The 22,035-nt window shown below is 42.5% G+C and overlaps 1 protein-coding gene across 1 annotated transcript in view; it reads right to left on the bottom strand.

The window, feature by feature from the left end:
- Positions 1–22,035, bottom strand: part of CA8 (carbonic anhydrase 8) — a 133,896-nt gene that overhangs the window by 66,676 nt on the left and 45,185 nt on the right. Inside the window, exons 4-6 of the mRNA XM_077751831.1 lie at positions 21,826–22,021; positions 20,996–21,187; positions 10,441–10,565 (exon numbers count right to left, since the gene is read on the bottom strand). Coding sequence (XP_077607957.1) covers positions 10,441–10,565; positions 20,996–21,187; positions 21,826–22,021 — 513 coding nt within the window. The remainder of the gene's footprint in view (positions 1–10,440; positions 10,566–20,995; positions 21,188–21,825; positions 22,022–22,035) is intronic.

Here is a 22,035-nt window from a genome sequence, read left to right as displayed (position 1 = left end):
ATGGCCACTGATAAAAATCTGTGATTATTTGTTCTCCATGACAAGGGGCATAAGTGACATTTGTTCTTAAAAATTATTGCAGAATACTTCCAGCACCATACAACCCAAATTCCGAATAGGATTAGTGACGTAATCCCTGGACCTAGGTCACAATTTTTGAGACGTAAAAGTTATGTGTGTGTGTGTGTGTGTGTGTCTGTGTGTGTCTGTGTGTGTTATGTGTAAACACCTTTATATCTTTGGTTTAAACAATAACTGGTCCAAGTTGAGATGCTACACTGGGCAAAAACCCACCCACGTACGTTAGAACGAAAAAAATTAGACCCTGCACCTGCATCAAAATCCTCGCTCACTCCATCTCCCGGCTTCTTCTAGAAAGGAGGAAACCGTGTGACTATCTTAGGTACGAAGGAGCAGCTAGCAAAAAGGGATTTGGTCCCAGATGGTTAAAATGAACAAACCTGCAATAAAAGGAAACCATCCTCTCTCCACTGAGTCCCAAACGGAGCTGGCCTCTTGCTAGCATCCAGTGCCATCAAATTTTAAAGAAGTGGGAGAAGTTTTAAGAGTCTGTCTTATCAGTAAGAAATGCTTCCTCCTTGTTCCTATAAAGAGGGATTTTGCGTAAACAAGGCTGGCCTTGTCTCCACTCTTTCAACTAACCCCTTCCTCTTTTCCTTTTCCCTCTGTTGAAATGAGAGCTACCCATAGGGCGCAGGCTAATAAGCCCGCCCACTGGCCCCTGGCCTGTAACTCGGCGGGCAGAGCCTTCTCTCTCTAGGCTACGTCTCCAGGATAGTTCTATTCACAACAGAGGTGGTGTTTCGTTCTCCATCTGATGACGCTAATAATGCCCTATTTCTTGTTTGTTCAAACCCCAGGCTGGAGAAAGGGATCCCTCTACAGATCTCCTCAGAGAACTCATCAATTTAGAGAACTCATCAAGGGATGTTCATGAGAAATACATTAACTCAGCAGCCAAATAAATTGGTTCCACTGAATAAGCTCTATCAACCGGAGCTCAAAGTGACTCATTAAACTGGGTTCAGAGAACATACTTGCCTCGGGGCCCCAAGTGAAAACATTAATTGATGAAAACGGTCCATCTTTCATCTGTCAGGTCCTACAAGCAGAAATGTCTTCCTTTTACACTTAATGTTTTTATTCAACAGTTTAAAATCTGGATTTCTTTTTTTTTTTCTATTTAAGGCTTCTAAAAAACAACAGCCAAACAACGATATTGTCATAAGTTACATTTACATCCACTTCAGCTAATTATGCCCTTAAAATGATTTTACAAAGCTCGTTACGTGAACACCAGATTGTGTTTAAACCACCGTATGAGATACTCAGTGCATCGTGCCTCCAAATTACACCATTAATTTTTACAGCCTCTCCCTAAGTTCCGTAAGGGTAAGAACAACAGTATCATCCTTATGTCCCAGTGAAGGACTTGAACTTAAACAGCTAGATGGAGAGTACCGATCGCCAGAGCACGCTTCCTCCTGGGAAACCATGGCACCAAAAATTCCAGTTTCCCACGGGGTCTGGGGCACGTCGTTCTAGGATTCCAGAGCGTGCGTGACCCTAAGAAGCTAAAAGAAAGAATGTTTTCAAGCACAGCAGAGCGGTGGCCAGGGCGCCAGCACAATGATCTTACCAGTATCACTGTGCCATTTTAAGCTGTCATTCTTAAATACCGAAAACAAATTAAAAACCCTACACCTTACATAGTTTTTATACCAATTAACATTTTCCGAAGTTAAAAATCTCTGAATATTCTCCTATTCGATTAGAAGTTTTATCATGCCAATACTCACCCTACACAGGAAATATTTGATTTTCACTACAAAATAACCGATGATATGAATTCTACTGCATGAGCGTACACAATAATCATAAATAGATGTCTCAGGAAACATACTGACTAGACTTGTAGAGGAAAATATATTCCAGTAAAGAGTAGAACAAGGGTTTTAAAGAAAACAAAAGACTTTTGTCTCCATTCAGGGTCTATGTATTCCCTCAGAAATTTTTGTTTTTCTCCTCAGGAATTTGTCACTAGATTTTTAAAAATAATTTTTTTAAAGTTTATTTCTTTATTTCGAGATAGATAAAGAGAGAGAGTGGGTGAGGGGCAGAGAGAGAGGGGGAGAGAGAGCATCCCAGGCAGGCTCTGCACCGTCAGCGCAGAGCCCCATCTAGGGCTCAAACTCCTGATCCATGAAGTCATGACCTGAGCCGAGAAATCAGGAGTCCAATGCTTAACCAACTGGGCTGCCCAGGTGCCCTTTACCCAGATTTTTTATCACCACAATCAGAATTGCCCAGTGACATCCCCCCCCCCCTTCCTCATGGTAGCAATAACAATAATGATGGGAATAATAATACCTCCCTAATATACTAAAAGGTTTACTCCTTCCCAACTTCAGAGCTACTTCCGAGTCCTTTTCATAGACAAGAACATCTAGGTCCTGAGGTTTCCTGCCTTGCCCAAGGTCACAGAGCTTGGGTCTGAATCTTGGATTTTCTGACTTCCCAGCCTAAACTCTCACCAACCCCAGCGCACCGAGCCCTCCCACACCATGCCACCGGTAATCCGCAGGGAGTCGTAACTGGTACGTAATGGGGGAGCACTGGCCGGGGCTCCCCAGCAGCTTTCCAGAATCCAGACCTTTCCTAACTCGCCCCACCATCAAAACTTTCCTATCTTGTGTCTTGCTGACTGTAATGTTGTTAAGCCATCACAGTTAAATTTACCCAGCAACAGTGACCCCTAACACAGTGCCTTTCGTGTACTAGTCGATAAATATTTTGTTTGGTTGACCAACACTTACATCTCAAATAACATACTTGCTTTCTATTAAGTGTCTTCAAAACCTTCCTGTAATTAGCTTCTAATAGCCTGAGTTTGCATACTGCATAGACAGGGTAGAGGGATGAGGCCCTTTAACACCCGATTTGAAGGCTCATCAATTTAGGGAAAGAGGGGAGAGGAGATAAAAATTGCATACACTGCATTTGCACCACCACCACCCACCCCTCACCCCCCTGTAAAATAAACTCCACTGGTTGTCTTTAACACTCATGGCTGTATCCCCAGAACTTAGCCCAGGGCCTGAACACTAGATTCTCAAGAAACACTTGATCAGATGCATGGATACATGGATGGACGGATGGATGGAAGGATGAACAAACAACAGATGAATAAATGGATGAATAGATGGAAAGGAGTTAAAGATGGCCACTTGGTTATGGACTACATATTTAAAACAGAGTCTATTTCTTATCTGAAGACACATAAAAAGATGCATTTTATTGTAGAATTTATAGCTGTTAGAACCCAATTTAAAATATTTTCTACTTGCAAGCCTATATCCACCTATGAATTCATTATACACCATGTACATTTATAGAAACAATTTTTCTTTTTGCACAAATTTGCCTTACTTTGTAAAAACATACACAGAAATGGTTCTTCCAAATTTAGTTTGCCAAAAACATTTTAAACATCTTCAAACAACAACAAAGAATAATCTACTGAAAGAAATAGTTACAAATATAAAATCAAAGGTAGCTTCAAAGACCACTCAAAGGTCAAGGTGGCTTTATACACTTCTATTTCTAAGTGGGAATGGCAGATTGCCACACCGTGTGGCACAGCTAAAAGAACATTTCTGTTTGTTCAACACTGTAATTTATTTTCTATTCAGTAAACTGTGAAGTTTCTACACTAAATACATTTTCATAAATGAGAAAATAAACACGCTAAATCAAAGCAGCTACTGTGATTTTTATGTAGTAGAAATGCAAGTGTTCATCAGAATTCAGGAAACATAAAATTTGTTTTTATTATTATTATTTTTTTTTTACCCAGATGTGAGAGGGAGTTTCCGCAATTATGACCACAGAGCGGCCATAGCACAAGGTTCTAATTCCTTCATCTGTTTGTCCATGAGGCTCAATCTGCTAGCCCTGTGGAAGATTCCAAGATGCCAAATCGTAATCATAACAATCATATTTACAATGTGTTCCTTTTTCTGGTCAAAACAACAAAACTTCCCAAAGAAGCTGAACAAACGTCGAATCATTTTCCTCTAGGATCATTCTTACCTCTTCTTCCCTCCTGTTCTTCCAAAGAAACCTCAATCCAAAGTATTAAAATCTCAAGCTAGAGCTGATTTTTCTAGGAATAATGGGCTTTGAAAAGTGAAAAAAGAAAAAGCACTCCTTGGAGAAGTCAGATAATAGGTCTTGTGCAACCCCTCCCATTTCCTGGGATGGTCCCCTTCTTCTCCAGACCTGGGTGAGCACCCCAGCAAAGCGCAGGGACTACCTAATCCATTAAATGCACCCCAGTTCTCAGCAGGCAGCAAGAGTTCCCATCTTCATGACACCGCACTCCTATACCTTCACAGAGCTCTGAACTCTGTCTTCACAGCCAGTAAGGCCAGGGGACGATGCCACAACATCACTACAGTCCTATGCACGGCTACAGCACTCCCTTCCCTGAACGGGGGTGTATGTAGACACAGAAGGCCCTCCCAGGCATGTAGCGGGGGAGGAAGGGCGACAAAGACTGGCGTGTTGTCTCTTTTCAGTCTAACCCATTAGAGAAAAGACCAGTAGTAAAGCAGAATTCTTTTTTAAATGGGATATTTCATGAATTAAAATACCCCCTTCTCCCTCCAGGCCATACGTTATGGCTTCCACCAGGTTGTCTTGTGACCTTTAACCTTCAGGAACTTCAGACTTCTCCTAGGTTAAACAGGAGTTTGCGCTCAGTGATCTCTGAAGTTCCTTTTAAAAATAAATTATTGAACTATATATCGCATAGATCTAATCTCATCATATCCTCTCACTGAGGTCAAGGAAACTCAATGGAAGTCTCTCTTTCGGAAGTGATTCACAAACATGAAGCCCTATCTGAGACATCCCTGGGAATAAAGTAACTTGAAAAGATCCTTCTCCTTTCGCTGTTGACCATGCAAACTATTCCTGGTATCTCCCAGATAGCCAGGAAAAATGACAAAGGTCCTTCTTCAGTCAGGCAAATATATGAATATGCAAACGGTTTAGGAGGAGGTAAAAGCAAAAGGCCTGATCATTTTTACCAAAAGAAAACCTAAATGGCAGATGCTAGTATTTGCCTGAAAAGATAAGAAAAATAAAGCATAAATGGAAGAGCCCAAACTTGGAGAGTGGAGGATGGGATACTCAGGCTTGGCCTTCTACTAGGAGACACATTCTTCAAAATGTGCTGTTGGCCTGGGGCCCCTGGGTGGCTCAGTTGGTTAAGCCTCTGACTTCGGCTCAGGTCATGATCTTGCAGTTCATGAGCTCGAGCCCCACATCAGGCTCTGTGCTGACAGCTCAGAGCCCGGAACCTGCTTCGGATTCTGTGTCTCCCTCTCTCTCTGCCCTTCCCCTGCTCATGCTCGGTCTTGCACAAAAATAAAAAATTTAAAAAACATTTTAAAAAATGGTTTTAAATGTCCTGTTGGCCTATTTCACAACGAAGGCCTAGACTCTTCACGACTGAAGAGTCCTGCTCTGCACAATCAAACTTACCTTTTTTAAAAAATATTTACCTAATGCACTCAACTCCCCATAAATAGCTGGCATGTGGCTCAATTACCACGGAGTCCTTTCAGAGAATACAGAGCAATAGCTGCCCTTGAAATACACATTATAAAGATAAGAATCTCTCCAACAGTATGTTCTTCCTTGGTAATTCATTCTCAAATTATAAACTTTTAGGCCCAGGGGGCAAGAAAGATGGGCCGTGCATGACCCCCTGCGGTCTGTGGCAGGGCCAGGGTCCACCTGACACGACTATCAATTCATCTGTAGTGAAATGAGAAACCAGAAACTAAAGTAATGAGTTTTTTAAAAGCCGATTTTGTCCAACTTAGACGTCCATGTTCATTCTGAGCCAGTATCCTTCCTACATTCAGCTGGCAAAGATGTTCTCTCTCTAAAATGATGAGGACAGTACAGTTAATAATGCTCTTATTTGGAAAAAACAAAACTTGGCCACACTCTCGGTTTCCTCATCCTCTAATTTTCTATTTTAATTTTATTGCTCCAGCATAAAATCTAAATGCCTGGGAAGCACTCTTTCCTGGAAGTATTAAGGTAGCAACTCATGTATAAAGATCAATCACCATCTACCAAGAGTTCTACAGACCACGATGTGAGGCTACCTTGAAGTAGCAAAGCGGAGAGTCTTCTTAGACAGGTGGCGAAAACAGAACATAACAGCCTGAAAGTTGAACTTGACCCTAAATACCTAGCAGTTTCCTCCAGTGGCTAGATTTGTAACAAAAATTAATGTGAGTGGAATAAATAAGCCTCGTGGTATGGTGGATGCGTGCAGCACACCGCTGTGGGCAAAATGACAAAATTCTTACAGCATTAAAGGTGCACTTCAGGAGCTACGGTATCGAACGCTGTCCAATGAAAATATGAAGCTTTTGCAGCTACCAGAAGGACAAAAACACAGGAATTCATCTGATTGGATCTCAGGCTTCTCTTACATCAACCACCTCCCCTCGTGTTGCCATCTTGGTTAACTATCACAATGCAAAAGATCTACACATTAAGTAAGAGCATTCCAGACGGCAGACGTGACTGAGACATTTCTAAGAATGTAGTTAACACGTACAAACTCATTAGGTTTTCAGGTAACAGGAAGACAAATGCAGCACGGATTGTTTTTCTCTTGCTAACGCACGGTCACGTAAGCATAAACCTGGAGTATGAACAGTAGAATTCAAGTTTACAAGATGAAAACATAGCCAAGAAGGTCAGACGCTGTGGAAGCTCGTGTGTGTCTCAAAACTAAGAAGCTCAAGAAGGAAAAACAGAAATGGCCTGCTCTATCCACCCTGCTTAGCAAAAGAGCTGCAGTTTGAACTATTTAAAGTCACAAACTGTGTTAATATTTGAAATCATGTGCGTGCTGGCTACTAGTGGCATCAAAAATATATTCAGAATTGTTTTTACTATATGTATTTAAAGTTTTACAAAGTTAGTGGGGAGGCTGATAAATGACTGCTACAAGCCATTCCTATGTTTCGCGTAATAGACGTGGTAAATAACTGTAGTGTTTAGTAAGCCATTCATTTAAGTTTAAGCAAAATCAACAAAAAGAAAGTATGTATAGATAGGTGATTTGGAGATTAAAGTTAGTCTTAAAGTATAAATAAAATATGGAAAGTATCTTTAGGGGCACCTGGGTGGCTCAGCCGGTTAAGCATCCAACTTTGGCTCAGGTCATGATCTTACAAATTTGTGGATTCGAGCCCCATGTTGGGCTCTGTGCTGACAGCTCAGAGCCTGGAGCCTGCTTCTGATTCTGTGTCTCCCTCTCTCTCTGGCCCTTCGCCTCTTGCACTCTGTCTCTCTCTCTCTCAAAACTAAATAAACATTAAAAATCAATCAATCAATCAATCAGATAAAGTATCTTTAAAAAGTTTTTTTTTTAATCACATGCCCAAAAGGGTACAGGTTATCCTCACTCTCCACTGTCCTATTTGCCATGACCTGTGTTCAAGGTGGCCCTTGAGGGCAGGTCAGGACCAGGGGACCAGTGGCAAGTTACCTGTCTCCACTTCAGCCATCTCGTTCCCTCCTGGACTATTCTACATAGAATGTCTCTCTCCTCTCTTTCAGCACAGGGCGTGGCCCCCTCCTCCTGAACACCCAGCTCAGTATTCACAACCGCCATTAAAACAAAGCAAAACAAAACGCATAAACAGAAAACACATGGCCTGTAGATCCCCCCTCTCCTTCTGCACACCCCTTGCTATTATGCACTCCGTGGGACCCAACGCTAAACAAACATCAGATGATGACACAAGTCTTTTCTCTAGGATTGGATCAGGGATAATCTGGGATAACAAAGAGTATAAATATTTTTCATCACCTATTTTGGAAAACTTACAGTCAGTGACTCCATTATCCTAAATATAAATATTTCTGCAGAAACAAAGCCTATCAGAATTTAATCTTCACTCAAAACAAACCATTACCTGTGCTTAATGGACCGGAGCAGTTAAAATGCCCCCGGAGTGACAGGGCCAGTCTGAACACGTGGGCTGGAAATGCTATGCCACCGCGACGCAAAGAGCGGACTCCCGTAATCCAATCAGGCGTTCTCAACGCTGCGAATTCGGCGCGTCACAAGCAAAGCCGCTAAGTGCTCATCTGGAAGCTGTTGCCTACCCAGTTACTACCATCTGTCCCTAAATTTTATCATATTTCGGTATGTCTTGGAAGACTGGTAGAGAGGAAGTGATGAAGTGGGTCTTTCAATCTCAAAGAAGAGGGCAGGGCTGAGACACTGGCCCTCCGCCCTTCCACCTGCCCCTCACTCTGCCCTCCACGACCCTGCAGGCTTAACTGTTTTGGACTGTTCTGTGCCCTCTCTCCTCTCTGACGCATCCTGGCGTGCACTTTTCCTTCGCACGTTGGCTGAGGACAGCACAGTAGCCACAGGGGACAGAGGGACATGGCAGAATGGTTTTAAGGTGGTGGAAGTCAGACGATGTCTGTAGGCACTGAAAAAACAGCCCCTAGAATGGTGCCGTTTGAAGACCCAACCTTTTCCATCAAGGCCCTAACGAAGCAGCCCTCATTTATGATCCTCCCAGTCAAACTCAGGTACTCCTCAAAATACTGAGTTTCCCCCTTCATCCGTAAAACACTTAATATTTCACTTCTAAGACTTGAGCCTTTTTTAATGAAAGAGTTCTCATGAGATTCCAAAGGGATTTTTTTTTAAGTTTATTTATTTATTTATTTTGAGAGAGAGAGCGTAGAGGAGGAGCAAAGAGAGAGGCAGGGTAGGAATCCCAGGCAGGCTCCGCACTGTCAGCGCAAAGCCCAGTGTGCAGCTCCAACTCAAGAAAGAAGAGATCGTGACCCGAACCAAAATCCAGAGTCGGATGCTTAACGGACTGAGACACCCAGGCGCCTCCCCCAAAGGGACTTCTGTAAAATGATAATGAAAGTAATATCGAGAAATCCTTCCTCTACCTTCATTCTTCGAAGTATAAATATCACTTATATAAACTATACAATAGTGGTTTCTAGCCACTAAGGCTGGACTGGACAGTTTCTAGCCATGTTTAATTCCATACTTAATTAAGGATACGTGCAGTTGTGAACAACCGAGAGGAAAGCCCGCCACTCCAGCAGCCCCGAAAATCTACTGTAACGTGTTGTGAAACAGAAGAGCTGTTTCTTGGAGACAACTGTGGGTCCTGATAGAAAGGAATACAAACAAGGCCTGGACCAACAGAGACATCGCCTGAATGTCACAGAGACATACCTAGCAGTGGGTTAAATGGTGGACGTAAAGAGAAGAATGAGAGGGAGACGTTTTGTTCAGGAGCTGTCTTAGCCACCTTGGGCCTAAGTTACCACAGCTGGGGTCACTTACAACACTTACTTCTCACAGTTCTGGAAGTTGGGCAATCCAAGGTCAAGGTGCTGACAGAGCTGACGTCTGGTGAGGACCCACTTCCTGGCTTATCAACAGCCACCTTCTTGGTGTGTCCTCACGTGGCAAGGAGCAGAGAAAAGCAAGCTCTCGCTGGACTCCTATAAGGGACTAATTCCATTCATGGGGACTCTATCCTCCTGATCCCCTCTAACTCTAATTATATCCCAAAGCCCCCACCTCCTAATGCCATCATACTGGGGGTAGAGTTACAACATATGAATGGGGGGCACCAATACTTCCGTCTGTAACAGGAACTCATAGGATCAGTGAGAAAGACACTGTAGACATTAAACGTTACAACCCATGAATGCAACTGGTCGAGTTCACTTGGAACACACAAGAGGGAAAAATCCATTCTGCTTAGGGAAGGAACTCCGAAAAACTCCGATGGAAGAAATGATACTTCAACTAGGTATTGAAGAAAAAGCAGGAACTGACTAAGATGATAAGTGAAGAGAGAATTCTTCAGACAAAATGTCTAAAAATCTCTCTCTCTCTAATTGCCTAGGGTGAATAAAACTAATTTACCAATTCTAATCAGAGCTCAACTAGACTTCTGACTAGTGTTGGGTTTCCCCAAAAGTTACTGGGTTTGGGTTTATCATCTATTCATAGCATCTACAAAAATGACCTACTGAATCTGCAGAGGCAGAAGAATTTTTAGGACAGTAACAATACTGAAAGGAAACTTAATCATGTAGATTACCTTTGCGGCCAATTGCCCGTGTGCATCCTCCAAGTTCACCAAAGTTGATGGGAAGTGTCATTTTCTGCCCCAAGTTTACATTTCCTTAAGTACTTATCATTTTAATATAAACTGATAGACTCCAAATGCTATGCAACTACTTCAAAACTAAACCATTCCCAGTAAATCATTGAATACTTTACATGAACAGTAAGGGTTTTACAAGATGATTTGTTTTTCTTACCTCCATGGGAAAAGCTTTGAAATTAACTGTGTGCTCAGAACCGCGCTGGTTTTCTCTCCCCCAATGAAATCTAACTTCATACAGTTCAAATTCATGCCCTTGAGGCAATGGACCTCCTGATAGAACTGAAAAAAGAAAGTTAAGTTCTGTTTAATTACATCTCAAATATACTCATCAGTACAGCATTCTAAACATGGCGAACATTTTTTTTGCCAGAAAGCTCTCACGAGCTCTACACGTTGAGTTCATATAGCCAAAATGAAAACTATATTCTAACGGTGGGATGCACTTACACTATCATATCGATACAGATGAAGTTCAAACCCTTTGACACACTCCGTAGTGTTGCATACCATCAACTTCTTGTGTCTTTCGGGTAAAGGAGTAGACACAGAAAGCACACACTATGCCCACTCTCCCTGAAACAATTAGCACTGCTCAGGAGACAAGAATAGAATTTGTGCCTCAGACTGGCCAATAATTTGCAATAAACCTGTCAAGAAATTAAGTCATACTAAAGATCATCCTTTTGTACCAGTCTTTCAATTTAAAAAGTGTAAGCTAGCAAAATTATACATGAAAAGAATGATTATGCCAATATGATTTTTCAACAATGAAATAACACATCAATTATCACCATTTTAGTACCACAGAAATGCAAGTGGAATAAAATTATGGTAAAACATTAACAATACTTAAAATATCAACGTTTGAAAAAACAATGTCAACATTTCTTGTACAGGGGCCATGTCTCTATTTCTTATTTCCAGATATAACCCAGAACTCTGTCCCAAACGAGAGCACTCTAACGATGACAAACAGTACGTTTGTGTAAAACTTGTCTTGAAGCAATAAAATACTTTCCTTAAACACTCCCTGACAGCAGATGAGGTTGACACAAGTTATCTGACACAAATAAAGGTTTGCATTTTTCCTATAAAAATGTTAATTCTACCTGGTATCAGCTAAGAACTGTAAGTTATGTTTACTCTTTTAGTCAGGGAGCTGGTAAAATTTACCTCTTACCCCAAGAAACAGTCTCTTTAAAGAGAATGGCACTCACATTCGGGCCGCCATTGCGGAGGAAATAATGGCGCCCAAAGGGAAGCACCACACAGAGGGGTAGTTCAGCTGTCCGTCCTTACTCTAACCCTCAAAGGAGAAGAAAGGGAGTTGGTGCAACAGTATTTATTTGTTTGGCTGGTTCTTCAACTAATAACTTGTTCTAAAAACATGTTAAGACTTCTTACATCAAGTACCTATGATACAGCCACGTACCTGTAACACAGGCATAAGTTAGAACGAAGTCCAAAGGCAAAACAAAACACAGAGACAGATACAGACGGGGGAATGAGGCTGCCGCACAGATGAGTACCGTGAAATCCTTACCAAAAAGTACCCTATACATTTGGTTTTAAGCATTCTACCAGCTCAAAGAAGAAAAAGACCACCTATCAGCAGCAAAACATGGTTAAAATTTTCCAGGGTTGTAAACCTCACATCCAGGGGGAAAGGAAGTGAGACACGTGGCCTTTAGGAGAGAATACCATCTCATGCGATTTTAATGTTTCCTCAGGCTTGGTCTTATTTTAAATTGTAAACAAATCAGAAGGGTCAGTCGGTGTTATCATCCCCATCGACAGGGACGAGGGGCAACGTGTGACCCGCCCTGGGCACGCAGCTAGCTAGTGAGCTTCAGGAGCCTAGAAGCCCAATCTTCTGATCCACCTTTGATCCCACTGAGGACAACAGGATCGGAATCTCTACATCTGTTTGCAGGAGCTAAAAACACAACGAGAGCTTTAAGCTGGGATTTCTAAACGGCAGTCTTTCCTTTGAGAACTACCACACCTCATCCTATTTTCCGGAGCAATCAAAAAGAAAATGTAAATACGTGGATCACGAAGGTTTACAGATGTCCCAAACTGCAGAGCAAGTACATGGCATCGTCTCTAATAACCGCCCGTGCTGTGGATGAACTGCTTTTATTTCAACCACCGTGCCACGGAGGGTGAAAAACCTCAAAGATCATTCCTTTCCCTTGGCTGTCCCAGGCTGGTCATAAGAAAAACCAGGAAGGAAGTCTGGGCTGTACCCACTCCCAAAGGTGGAATGTACCCCACCTCCCAAACCGAAAAGAATAAACGGGAAAAAGCTTCTTGTGCGTCCCATGCCACACCCCAGCCTGCATCATCGGAACTAGAATGTGCACCCCTCGCCATGCATGGCTCCAGCCTGACCTGAGGCCTGGGGGGGGGGAGGGGGGGGCGCTCTCTAACACTCTACTCTTGCAACAGAAGGCGAAAATGGTCTTCGAGGACATTTAGCTCCACATTGCTAAGGAAGAAGAAAGGGGAGCACTGTGAAATGAAGCGCATGAGGAATGGGAAAGGATTTTTAAAAAATCTTTCCTCCAAACCTCTTCACAGGGCGCACGCACACGCGCGCACACACACACGGTGTTTCTGAACCGTTAGAGGGCAGTCCACCAATACTCTCCTATAGAAATGGAGGAAATGGACCTTGACAGTGATTCCCGGGGACGAAAATACAACCTCCATCTAATCGATGCCTGCTATGTCCTTAACTGGCTTGAAAGTCTTTAGTTTAAAACTTGAGGACAGAGCTGATATTTTACAGGCCCTAGAAACTCAAATTACACCGATCTGTGTGTCTTGATAGGAAAACATTCCAGGCTCACAGGGGTTCATTTTCTCATCCTTTCAACTAATACTGCTATACCAGTACCATATTAAATGCTTAAGATACACTTGACTATGATAAAACTGATGAAATTCACTAGCCTCGTGGATCTAACACTCCATTAGGATGAAAAGCAAATTCACGCATTTCTGAAGATCGAATTTTTGCTGAGTGGTATTTGGCCCCTACCTGGCAGGTCTGTTAGCTGCGCAGTCACTATGTCCAATAAAATTATAATGAAACAAGATCCTCATGGATCTTACATTCTACTGGGTTGAAAATAAACACAAAGGAGGGAAGCATTTTGCCCAGGCCTGGTCCCCAGGGAGGGGTGACAATGACACAGCTCTTGGCCAGCAGTCAGGCCCTGGGTACCTTTCGCTTTTGCTGCAGATGAATTATCCAAAGTTAAACCACACTAAAATCACATGGCTGTGCAAAGCCATAAAAACAAGATACTGAATTCAGAATTTCTTGCAGTGCCAAGTAAAAGCATTACCTGTTCATCCCCCAAGAATGACTGCATGCAGAGGCTAGAAAGAAATAGCAGCTCTGTTTCACCCACTTGGCAACATTCTCTTTTTCTCCCTTTCCACAGCCTATTTCTTCATAAGGAGACTAGTCAGGCCCAAAGCAGTATACTCTCCCTACTTCTGTGAATATCACATTTTGCTGAGTGATATTTTGTCACCATGTGGCAGGTGTGTTAGTTGTGATGTCCCTACATTCACAAAATTACACTGAAACAATATGAAACTCACATTGATGACACACTGTGTTTCCTTAGAATAACACACTTGTGGAAAGAATATAAAATCCACTGATGCCATCACCACTGTCTGCATTTTCTTTCATGTTCTTTAATAGGCATGGCTATAATGCTTTTAGATAGATAGATGATAGATAGATAGATAGATAGATAGATAGATAGATAGATAGATGATAGACAGACAAACAGATAAATAGATATAGACTATAGAAGAGCTCTTTTCAGAAGCCTCTGCAAAGTTTCAGAATCCCATAATAGGCATGGCTATAATGCTTTTAGATAGACAGATAGATAGATAGATAGATAGATAGATAGATAGATAGATAGAGACTATATGAAGAGCTCTTTTCAAAGCCTCTGCAAAATTTGAGCCCGTAAAGACATGATATGTAAGCATTTACCTAATCCAGCTAAGCTTCCACAATCCTTTGCTGAAAACGAATCTGCCAGACAGTTCAAAGGCTACTGATCAAGGCTTATTCCCCCTCACTGCATTTGAGTTTAACACACATTTTGAGATTCAGGCCCAGCCCTGTGCTGACCACCAAGAATCTAAAAAGAAGGACAGAGTCTCAGTGCCAGCAAGGCATTCTCCTGCTTAATGAACTTAGTGCTGTAGTTTAAAGAGATTACATCAAAAGCAGTAAGAGAAAGTGCCAAGGAACCAGGAGGGAAGAGCCACGCCAAAACCTAGGGGGCATCAGAAAGTCACAGAAGACTTCCCAGAGGAGGTAACTAAGCAGAGTCTGGAAGAGCAAGCTAAGAGAAGTGAGAAAGCACATCCCAAGCTGAGAGAAGAGGCTGAGAATGGCCTGAGTGTGCTTCAAGAGGATGAAGGTAGACTTCAAGTTGTGAGCCCCGGAAGGGGACTTGTACCTAACAGCTGCAGTTTACCACAGAGGGGATCACCGACAGCTTTTTGCACTTGAAAACATTACTCCCACGCCTTCCTGGACACTGGACCAGCAAAGGGCAAGCCTCAGTGGCTGGCTGGCGCAGCTCAGGTGGAGATGGAGAGGGGAGGAGACAGAGCCTGCCACAGACACATCTCCGACATGGAGGGAAACCAATGCTAATGGTCCCTGATGTGTCCCCTAAAGGATCTCAAGACCCAAAGAGCTCATTCTCAACAGGTCTAAAGATTTCATAATCTCAGTTTAAATTTTAAGGAATTCAAAAGGCATTCATAAAGCATTCCAAAAATAGTATAAATTAGTTCTTTTTTAGCAGTTGAAGTCTTAAATGCAAAAATCAATTATTTTACTCCCTTGAGCTTTCAACCTACAGTTTCATTTCATATCAAAGAACAAATATCTGCTTTTAAGAGCGAGATAACACTGACATGCGGGGGGAGGAGGCCAGCTAGCCTGCGGCTGCATAAGCAAAGTAAGGCACATTAAGGCAATTGTCCGGGTGATGCAAGACCCCAATGTTAGCTAATAATAAGCATCACCAGAAAGAAATTCGACCCTGACATCTCATATAAATAAACGATCAGAGCCACCTCCTAAGTGAAAACAACTTACACATATTTTTGACCACTTCATCTTTAAATCAGCAAAGTGGTTAAGAAGCACTATAAAAAGTTGTCATGTTTTTTGGGGGGGGAAAAAAGCACGATTAATAATAAAAGCAATCCAGCCTAAATTTAACATTGAGAATTATAAAAGACCCAGAAGTAAAATAATTTTCTAATTATGGTTTCTATAATAAGTTACAGAGAAGGGCACAAATGACCTATCTGATCAATAATTTCTCCCATTCCGACGGTCCGTTAGAAATGTCATTACCCTTAATGCACTCACTGTTTGTCATCAGAGGGAAAGACAGTCTAGTGCAGAAGTTTGGCCCGTCTCACACTTTTTCATGATTTAAGGATCAAACCACTCAGGCGATGGAAATCTACAGGGCTATTTCTAGACTTACACTACTTTCCATACTACTGTCTGGTTTAATTTTCATTTGTGTACACTAAAGGTTAAGACTCCTGCGGTACAGTGATTCCACGTCCTTCAGAGAAATTAAGCCATCCATGTGGCTAAACTGCCCCACATTCAGGGAGATCACAGGACCCGGATGGGATGCTCTGCACAACTCCACCTTAGAAGGCACTGTGTTGCCCTGAAATATGCACAAAGGGTACACAGTGACGGGATCCAAGGTGAGGACCGGTCACACCCCAGCGCACCTGACGATTCCCATCTTTGCGCTGTTTCAGTCTCCGAAGTCCTGCGGATGGCATCTCAGAGCCGCTCCCCTCCCCCACCCCCCGGTGTCATCCCTTGCCACTACCACCACGGCAGCCGCAGTTTGGGTTAACTTAATCTAGTGCAGTAACTTTCAACCTGGCTCCCAATCTCTCTCAGGTCCTATCTTACTTGGTACAGTCGGCTTAATTTTCCCGGAACAACATATTNTTACACTCTTTACACCTGGTTCCAGATCCCTCATGAGTCCATTTATATATTAACCTCATTTAACATGAATGAATCTTCCAGTTATACTTCAGGACTCGTTTCTCCTCATCCAAGGTCTAGACCTTCCCGTAGGTCTTTTTCACTTACTGTCCTGTCTCCCCACACATTCCAACCATCCTGGTCCAAATGCTTTTCCTTCCACGTTCACTGCAAATGCTACTTCCTGAGCCAATCCTCGCCTAATAATGGCAGCCAAAAATAATCCCTCCCATGCCCATCTTTCACAACCCACCACTGTAAACTTCTTCTTAAATGCTTGCTTTATTTAAAAAAAAAAAAAAATGCTTGCTTTATTTTTGAGAGAGAGGAGAGAGAGACCATGAGCAGGGGAAGCGCAGAGGGAGAGAGAGAGGGAGACAGAAGATTCAATGCAGGCTCTGCACTGAGTGGAGAGCCCCACGCGGGGCTCGAACCCACGAACCGTGAGATCATGCAGACCTGAGCCAAAATCAAGAGTCAGATGCTTAACCAACTGAACCACCCAGGCGCCCCCACCACTGCATGCTTCTTGAGGGCAGGGTGCAGGCCTGACTTCTATCTACGCGATCCACAGCGGGGAACACCTTACCAAAGGCAAGGGAAAGATTGCCACCCGCACTGTGGCAAGCCAGATACAGCCAGTGCAAGAAGCCAATGCATTCTGCTAAGTGAAAGGATGAGAGAAGCCAATGTAGGATCCCAACTACATGACCTCCTAAAACATGCAGAAATACAGGGAAGGTAAAAGTCCAGTGATTGCCAGGAGATGGGAGAGAGGAAGGGAAGAGGCAGAGAGCGCAGAGGACTTTCAGGGTGGTGGAACTATTTCGGAGGACAGCATATAATGGTGCAGACACATCATTATACGTTTGTTGAAGCTCATGGAGTGTAGGACACCAAGAGTGAACCTGCTGTAAACATCGTTAGGTGACAATGATGTGTCAATACAGGTTCGTCAACCATCACAGACGTGCCACTCTGCTTAGACTCTTTGGCCTGCGGGTCAACAATCAGAATGCCAACAGCCAGGCGTGAGCCATCACATCCCTTTCTCCGGAGAAATAGATACACTGACGAAAGTGCCTTGTACCACGTGGCCACATCCTCACATCAGCACATCACCAGACCTCGATCCCTGCCCATGTGCACAGAGCTGTTAATTCAATTCTTAGACCCATTCCTAGATATGAACAAAGAGCCTGAATAACTTACTAAACATTGAGAAGACTTCTCATATCAAAAAGAGAGACTAAACAAATAGAAGAACCCAGAATAAGCAGAGACAGAGAGAACTATTTGTTCTCTCATATCAAAAAGAGAGACCAAACAAATAGAACTCATCTTATTAAAAATGGAAGAGCAGGGGCACCTGGGTGGCTCTGCTGGTTGAGCATCCAACTCTCGATTTCGGCTCAGGTCATGATCTCACAGTTCGTGGGGTCGAGCCCCAGATCAGGCTCTGATGCTGACAGCATGGGGCCTGACTGGGATTCTCTCGCACCATCTCTCTCTCACTCAAATGTTCTCTCTCTCTCCATCTCTCAAAAATAAATTGAGTTTTTTAAAAAAAAATGTAAGAGCAGAAATAAAAAGTTTAAAAGAAAGACTGAAAGATATAAGTTGAGGAAATCTACCAGGAAGCAGAACAAAAAAAAAAACAAAAAACAAAAATATGATTTACAAAAGAAGAAAATTTTAAAAAAAAAGAAAACTTATCAATAATGTAAAAAAAGAAGGTATACTTGGACAACTAAAAAAAATCATAGAATAAGTGCAGTTTTCTCTTTTTTAATGTTTATTTTTGAGAGAGAGAGACAGACCATGAGTGGGGGAGAAGCAGGGAGAGAGGGAGACACAGAATCGGAAGCAGGCTCCAGGCTCCGAGCTGTCAGCACAGAGCCCGACGCGGGGCTCGAACCCACAAAACGTGAGATCATGACCTGAGCCGCAGTCAGATGCCCCCAGCACAATTTTCTTAGAAGTTAAAAATGTTAGAGCTGAAATGAAAAGTTTAATAGAAAGACTAAAAGATGGGGCACCTGGGTGGCTTAGTCGGTTAAGCGTCCGACTTTCGCTTAGGTCATGATCTCGCGGTTCGTGGGTTCGAGCCCCGCGTCGGGCTCTGTGCTGACTGCCAGCTCAGAGCCTGGAGCCTGTTTCAGTCTGTGACTCCCTCTCTCTGGCCCTCCCCTGCTCTCGCTCTCTCTCTCTCTCTCCTAGAAATAAATAAAACGTTAAAAAAAAAAAAGAAAGAAAGAAAGAAAGAAAGAAAGACTAAAAGATGTAAATTGAGGAAATCTACCAGAAAGTAGAACAAAATAACAAAAATATGAGTTATGGAAGAAGAAAATAAAGAAAAAACCGAAAAGTGATCAATTAAATAATGTAAGAGAATTTCTTCTTTTTTCTTTTTTTTTTAATTTTTTTTTAATGTTTTACTTACTTCTANAAAAAAAAAAAAAAAAATGGCAGACACAATTAGCCTGATCAAAAGGCACACCAAGTACCCAGGACAGAGACAGGCAAGGTATCCAAACATTTAGCCCTCACAGGCCCTTCTTCTCGGGAAGTTACTGGAAGATGAGCCACAGGAGGGAATAAATGTAGACGCTCCCTGAAATGAGGATCCACCTCAAAAGTGATGCCCAGCATCCAGGAAACATGGGACTGGACACAAGAGACCAGCAAAGGGCTTTCCTAGTAAGTCTGCAGTAAGGGGCAGACAGCCTCTGGCTAGAGATCACAGGTCCAGGAGGGGCAAGAAGGGAGGAGAGGCTGCGGGGGGAGAGTGGAGGGAAGGGCTTCCTGATGCAGATCTGCCATCTGTCAAGAGCCTGGAAATGAAATCATGACGGACACACAAGAAATTAAATAAAAACGCGTGAACTCCAGGGGAGAAAAACTCCACATTGTTCAGTAAAGGAAACAGGATCTAGTCTCAGCTGCAAACAACAGCCACACAGTCATAATGATCAAAAATAACGCAGGGGCGCCTGGGTGGCTCAGTCGGTTAAGCATCCGACTCCAGCTCAGGTCATGATCTCACGGTTCGTGGGTTCGAGTCCCGCGTTAGGCTCTGTGCTGACAGCTCGGAGCCTGGAGCTGCTTCGGATTCTGTGTCTCCCTCTCTCTCTGACCCTCCCTGCACGTGCTGTCTCTGTCTCTCAAAAATGAATAAACATTAAAAAAAATTTAAAGGATCATGTTTTCACTAACCCATGAATCCTGCAAAACGGTCTTACCTACTTGTATATAAAACCAATACTCACTCACCACCGTGCTGATGGGAAATGCATTTTTGTTACAGATTTATAAATATTTATTTCCAGCAATACAAAGGCATGTCAACATACCAATACACATCTCTTATTACCTTGAAGTGTTTTTTATAAACCAGAACAGTCAGCATTTAATAATTGCATTATATACTTAAAAACTACTACATAATGTCTCTTCTGGATATACTTCCCTGCAAAATCTTATTTAAGTCCAAATTTACATCCGAAGCTGTTTCTTTTTTTTTTTTAATATTTTTTATTTATTTCTAGGAGAGAGAGAGAGAGACAGCGTGAGCAGGGGAGGGTCAGAGAGAGAGGGAGTCACAGACTGAAACAGGCTCCAGGCTCTGAGCTGGCAGTCAGCACAGAGCCTGACACGGGGCCCGAACCCACGAACCGCGAGACCATGACCTAAGCGAAAGTCGGACGCTTTACCGACTAAGCCACCCAGGCGCCCCCATCCGAAGTTGTTTCTACCTGACTACGTATAGCAACACCTAAAATCTGTTTGGGATGGTCCATACCTTCACCAAACTCAGAGCATCAGGGAAGACCACATCAATCTATGACTAGCTCATGGATTCTAAATTCAAGTTCAGGCACATTCACAATGAGTTAAAAAAAAAATCCATAGTTGGAAATCAGTACCTGCCCTGCCAAATAATAAACCTAAAGATTTTATGGTTTGAAATATAAAATTTATTGATCCAAAATTAATTTGAGCACAGGTGATCTCTGCTCATTAGTACTTCCTAGTACTTCAACATACTCTAATTTTACACTCTTACCAAGAAAGAAATACAACTCTTATTTGCTAAGAAATGCATCAATATTAATTCTAATTTTATAAAGTTCTTCTTTACTCTCTCCTACATGTAAACTAATTTCCTTGACAACCTCTGACACCTTTTCCACAAAGCATTTCAATCCATCTCAAATGAGTTGAGAGGGGAGGGAAGAGTTAAAAATAAATAAATAAAGACAAGAGTTTTGTTGGCCATTTAAGTCTTTTAACAAGTTCAGATGATATTTTTGAATGCTATTACTTAAAATTCTTCTTGTCTCATTAATATAAAACTAATTTGAAAAGTTTATCTTGAATGCCAGATTAGGTCAATGAATCCTAATCTTCAATTCCACAAAACAAGAGAATTATAATTACCTGAATGAGTTAAGCCAATCAACAATTCAGGACAAAACGCAAATTAGTACACTTGCACCTACTTTTCCTCAAATCCCACAAAGTGTAAGTTGACCAACTAAGGGTGTTCCTACAAAGTCATACAACACTGAACAACCAAACTTCCATCTTCATAATTTCATCCTTTCAAAAACGTTTCCTAATATACCTGATTTTGACTTCAGGATAACCTGAATGGTATGTCCATCATTGGTGACCTCGCAGTCTCGGCAGACCACATAATTTGGGGACAGGCGGACGTCCAGAAGCGAGGGGTCATATCTAGCTTCTCTGGAGTTTAAGTTAATGGGAGACTGGTATTCCCCATTAGCATCGGGAAACACCAAGCCCCACTCAACACCTAAGGACAAAATGAAGCCAATTTAGAACAGGTTGAAAAAAGTTCCAGGAAAATTTAACATGCAAAGAGCTAGTTTAAACACTTTATTATCCTTGACATTATTAAAGTTATGACTGTTGTCTCTTTACAGATGAAATATAGTAATACATATATAATACATATATACATATAATACATACATAAAATACAAATAGCCTATTTGTATTTGTCCACATAGATGTAATAATTTACAACTCTAGGAAATTTAGGTCACCTTTAAGTGATTAAAAAAGCAATAATTCTACACAAATTTCCTGTGCTCTTGAGTTCAATTACATGCAGTACGTAGGAAATACCTAAACTCTCAACTTCCTCGATGAGAGCCAAAAACCATAAACCTGATGCTGGTGAATAAACGCCTCTTCATCAGAATGCAAAAGCCGTAATCTGAAGGGGCATCTGCGTGTACAACCACACCTACACACTCGGGCAATACATACTTAGTTCTCTTTCCACACTTTATCACTGAAGCCAAAAAGTCCACATTTGTTTCAACACCAGCACCAGCGGCCACATCTACCGGGACGCCTACATCTTCCGGGACACATGCACCAAACAAAACTTTTTAAAAAGTCAACCCCCTTCCGACCAAACCCCACCGATGCAGCCTGAAGTGTAGACCTTCTTCAGGAAGAGTCGAACACGGCTAGTATCCTTCGCGCAAGAACGCGCCCTACGCGCGGGGTCGTCCCGGCAGCCCCGTGTCACCCACAGGTGTCGAGTCGCCGCTGACCGCGGGTGCGCAGCGCACGGAGGGTCCCGCGCAGCTCGCCGCCTGCGCCCCCCCTGCAGCCCCTGCGACCCCCGCC

The sequence above is a fragment of the Crocuta crocuta genome, unplaced genomic scaffold (assembly GCF_008692635.1).
Source record: "Crocuta crocuta isolate KB4526 unplaced genomic scaffold, BGI_CrCroc_1.0 scaffold20, whole genome shotgun sequence".
Taxonomy (NCBI): domain Eukaryota; kingdom Metazoa; phylum Chordata; class Mammalia; order Carnivora; family Hyaenidae; genus Crocuta; species Crocuta crocuta.
The sequence above is the reverse complement of the archived record's forward strand: the minus strand, read 5'-3'. Positions and strand labels throughout refer to the sequence as shown.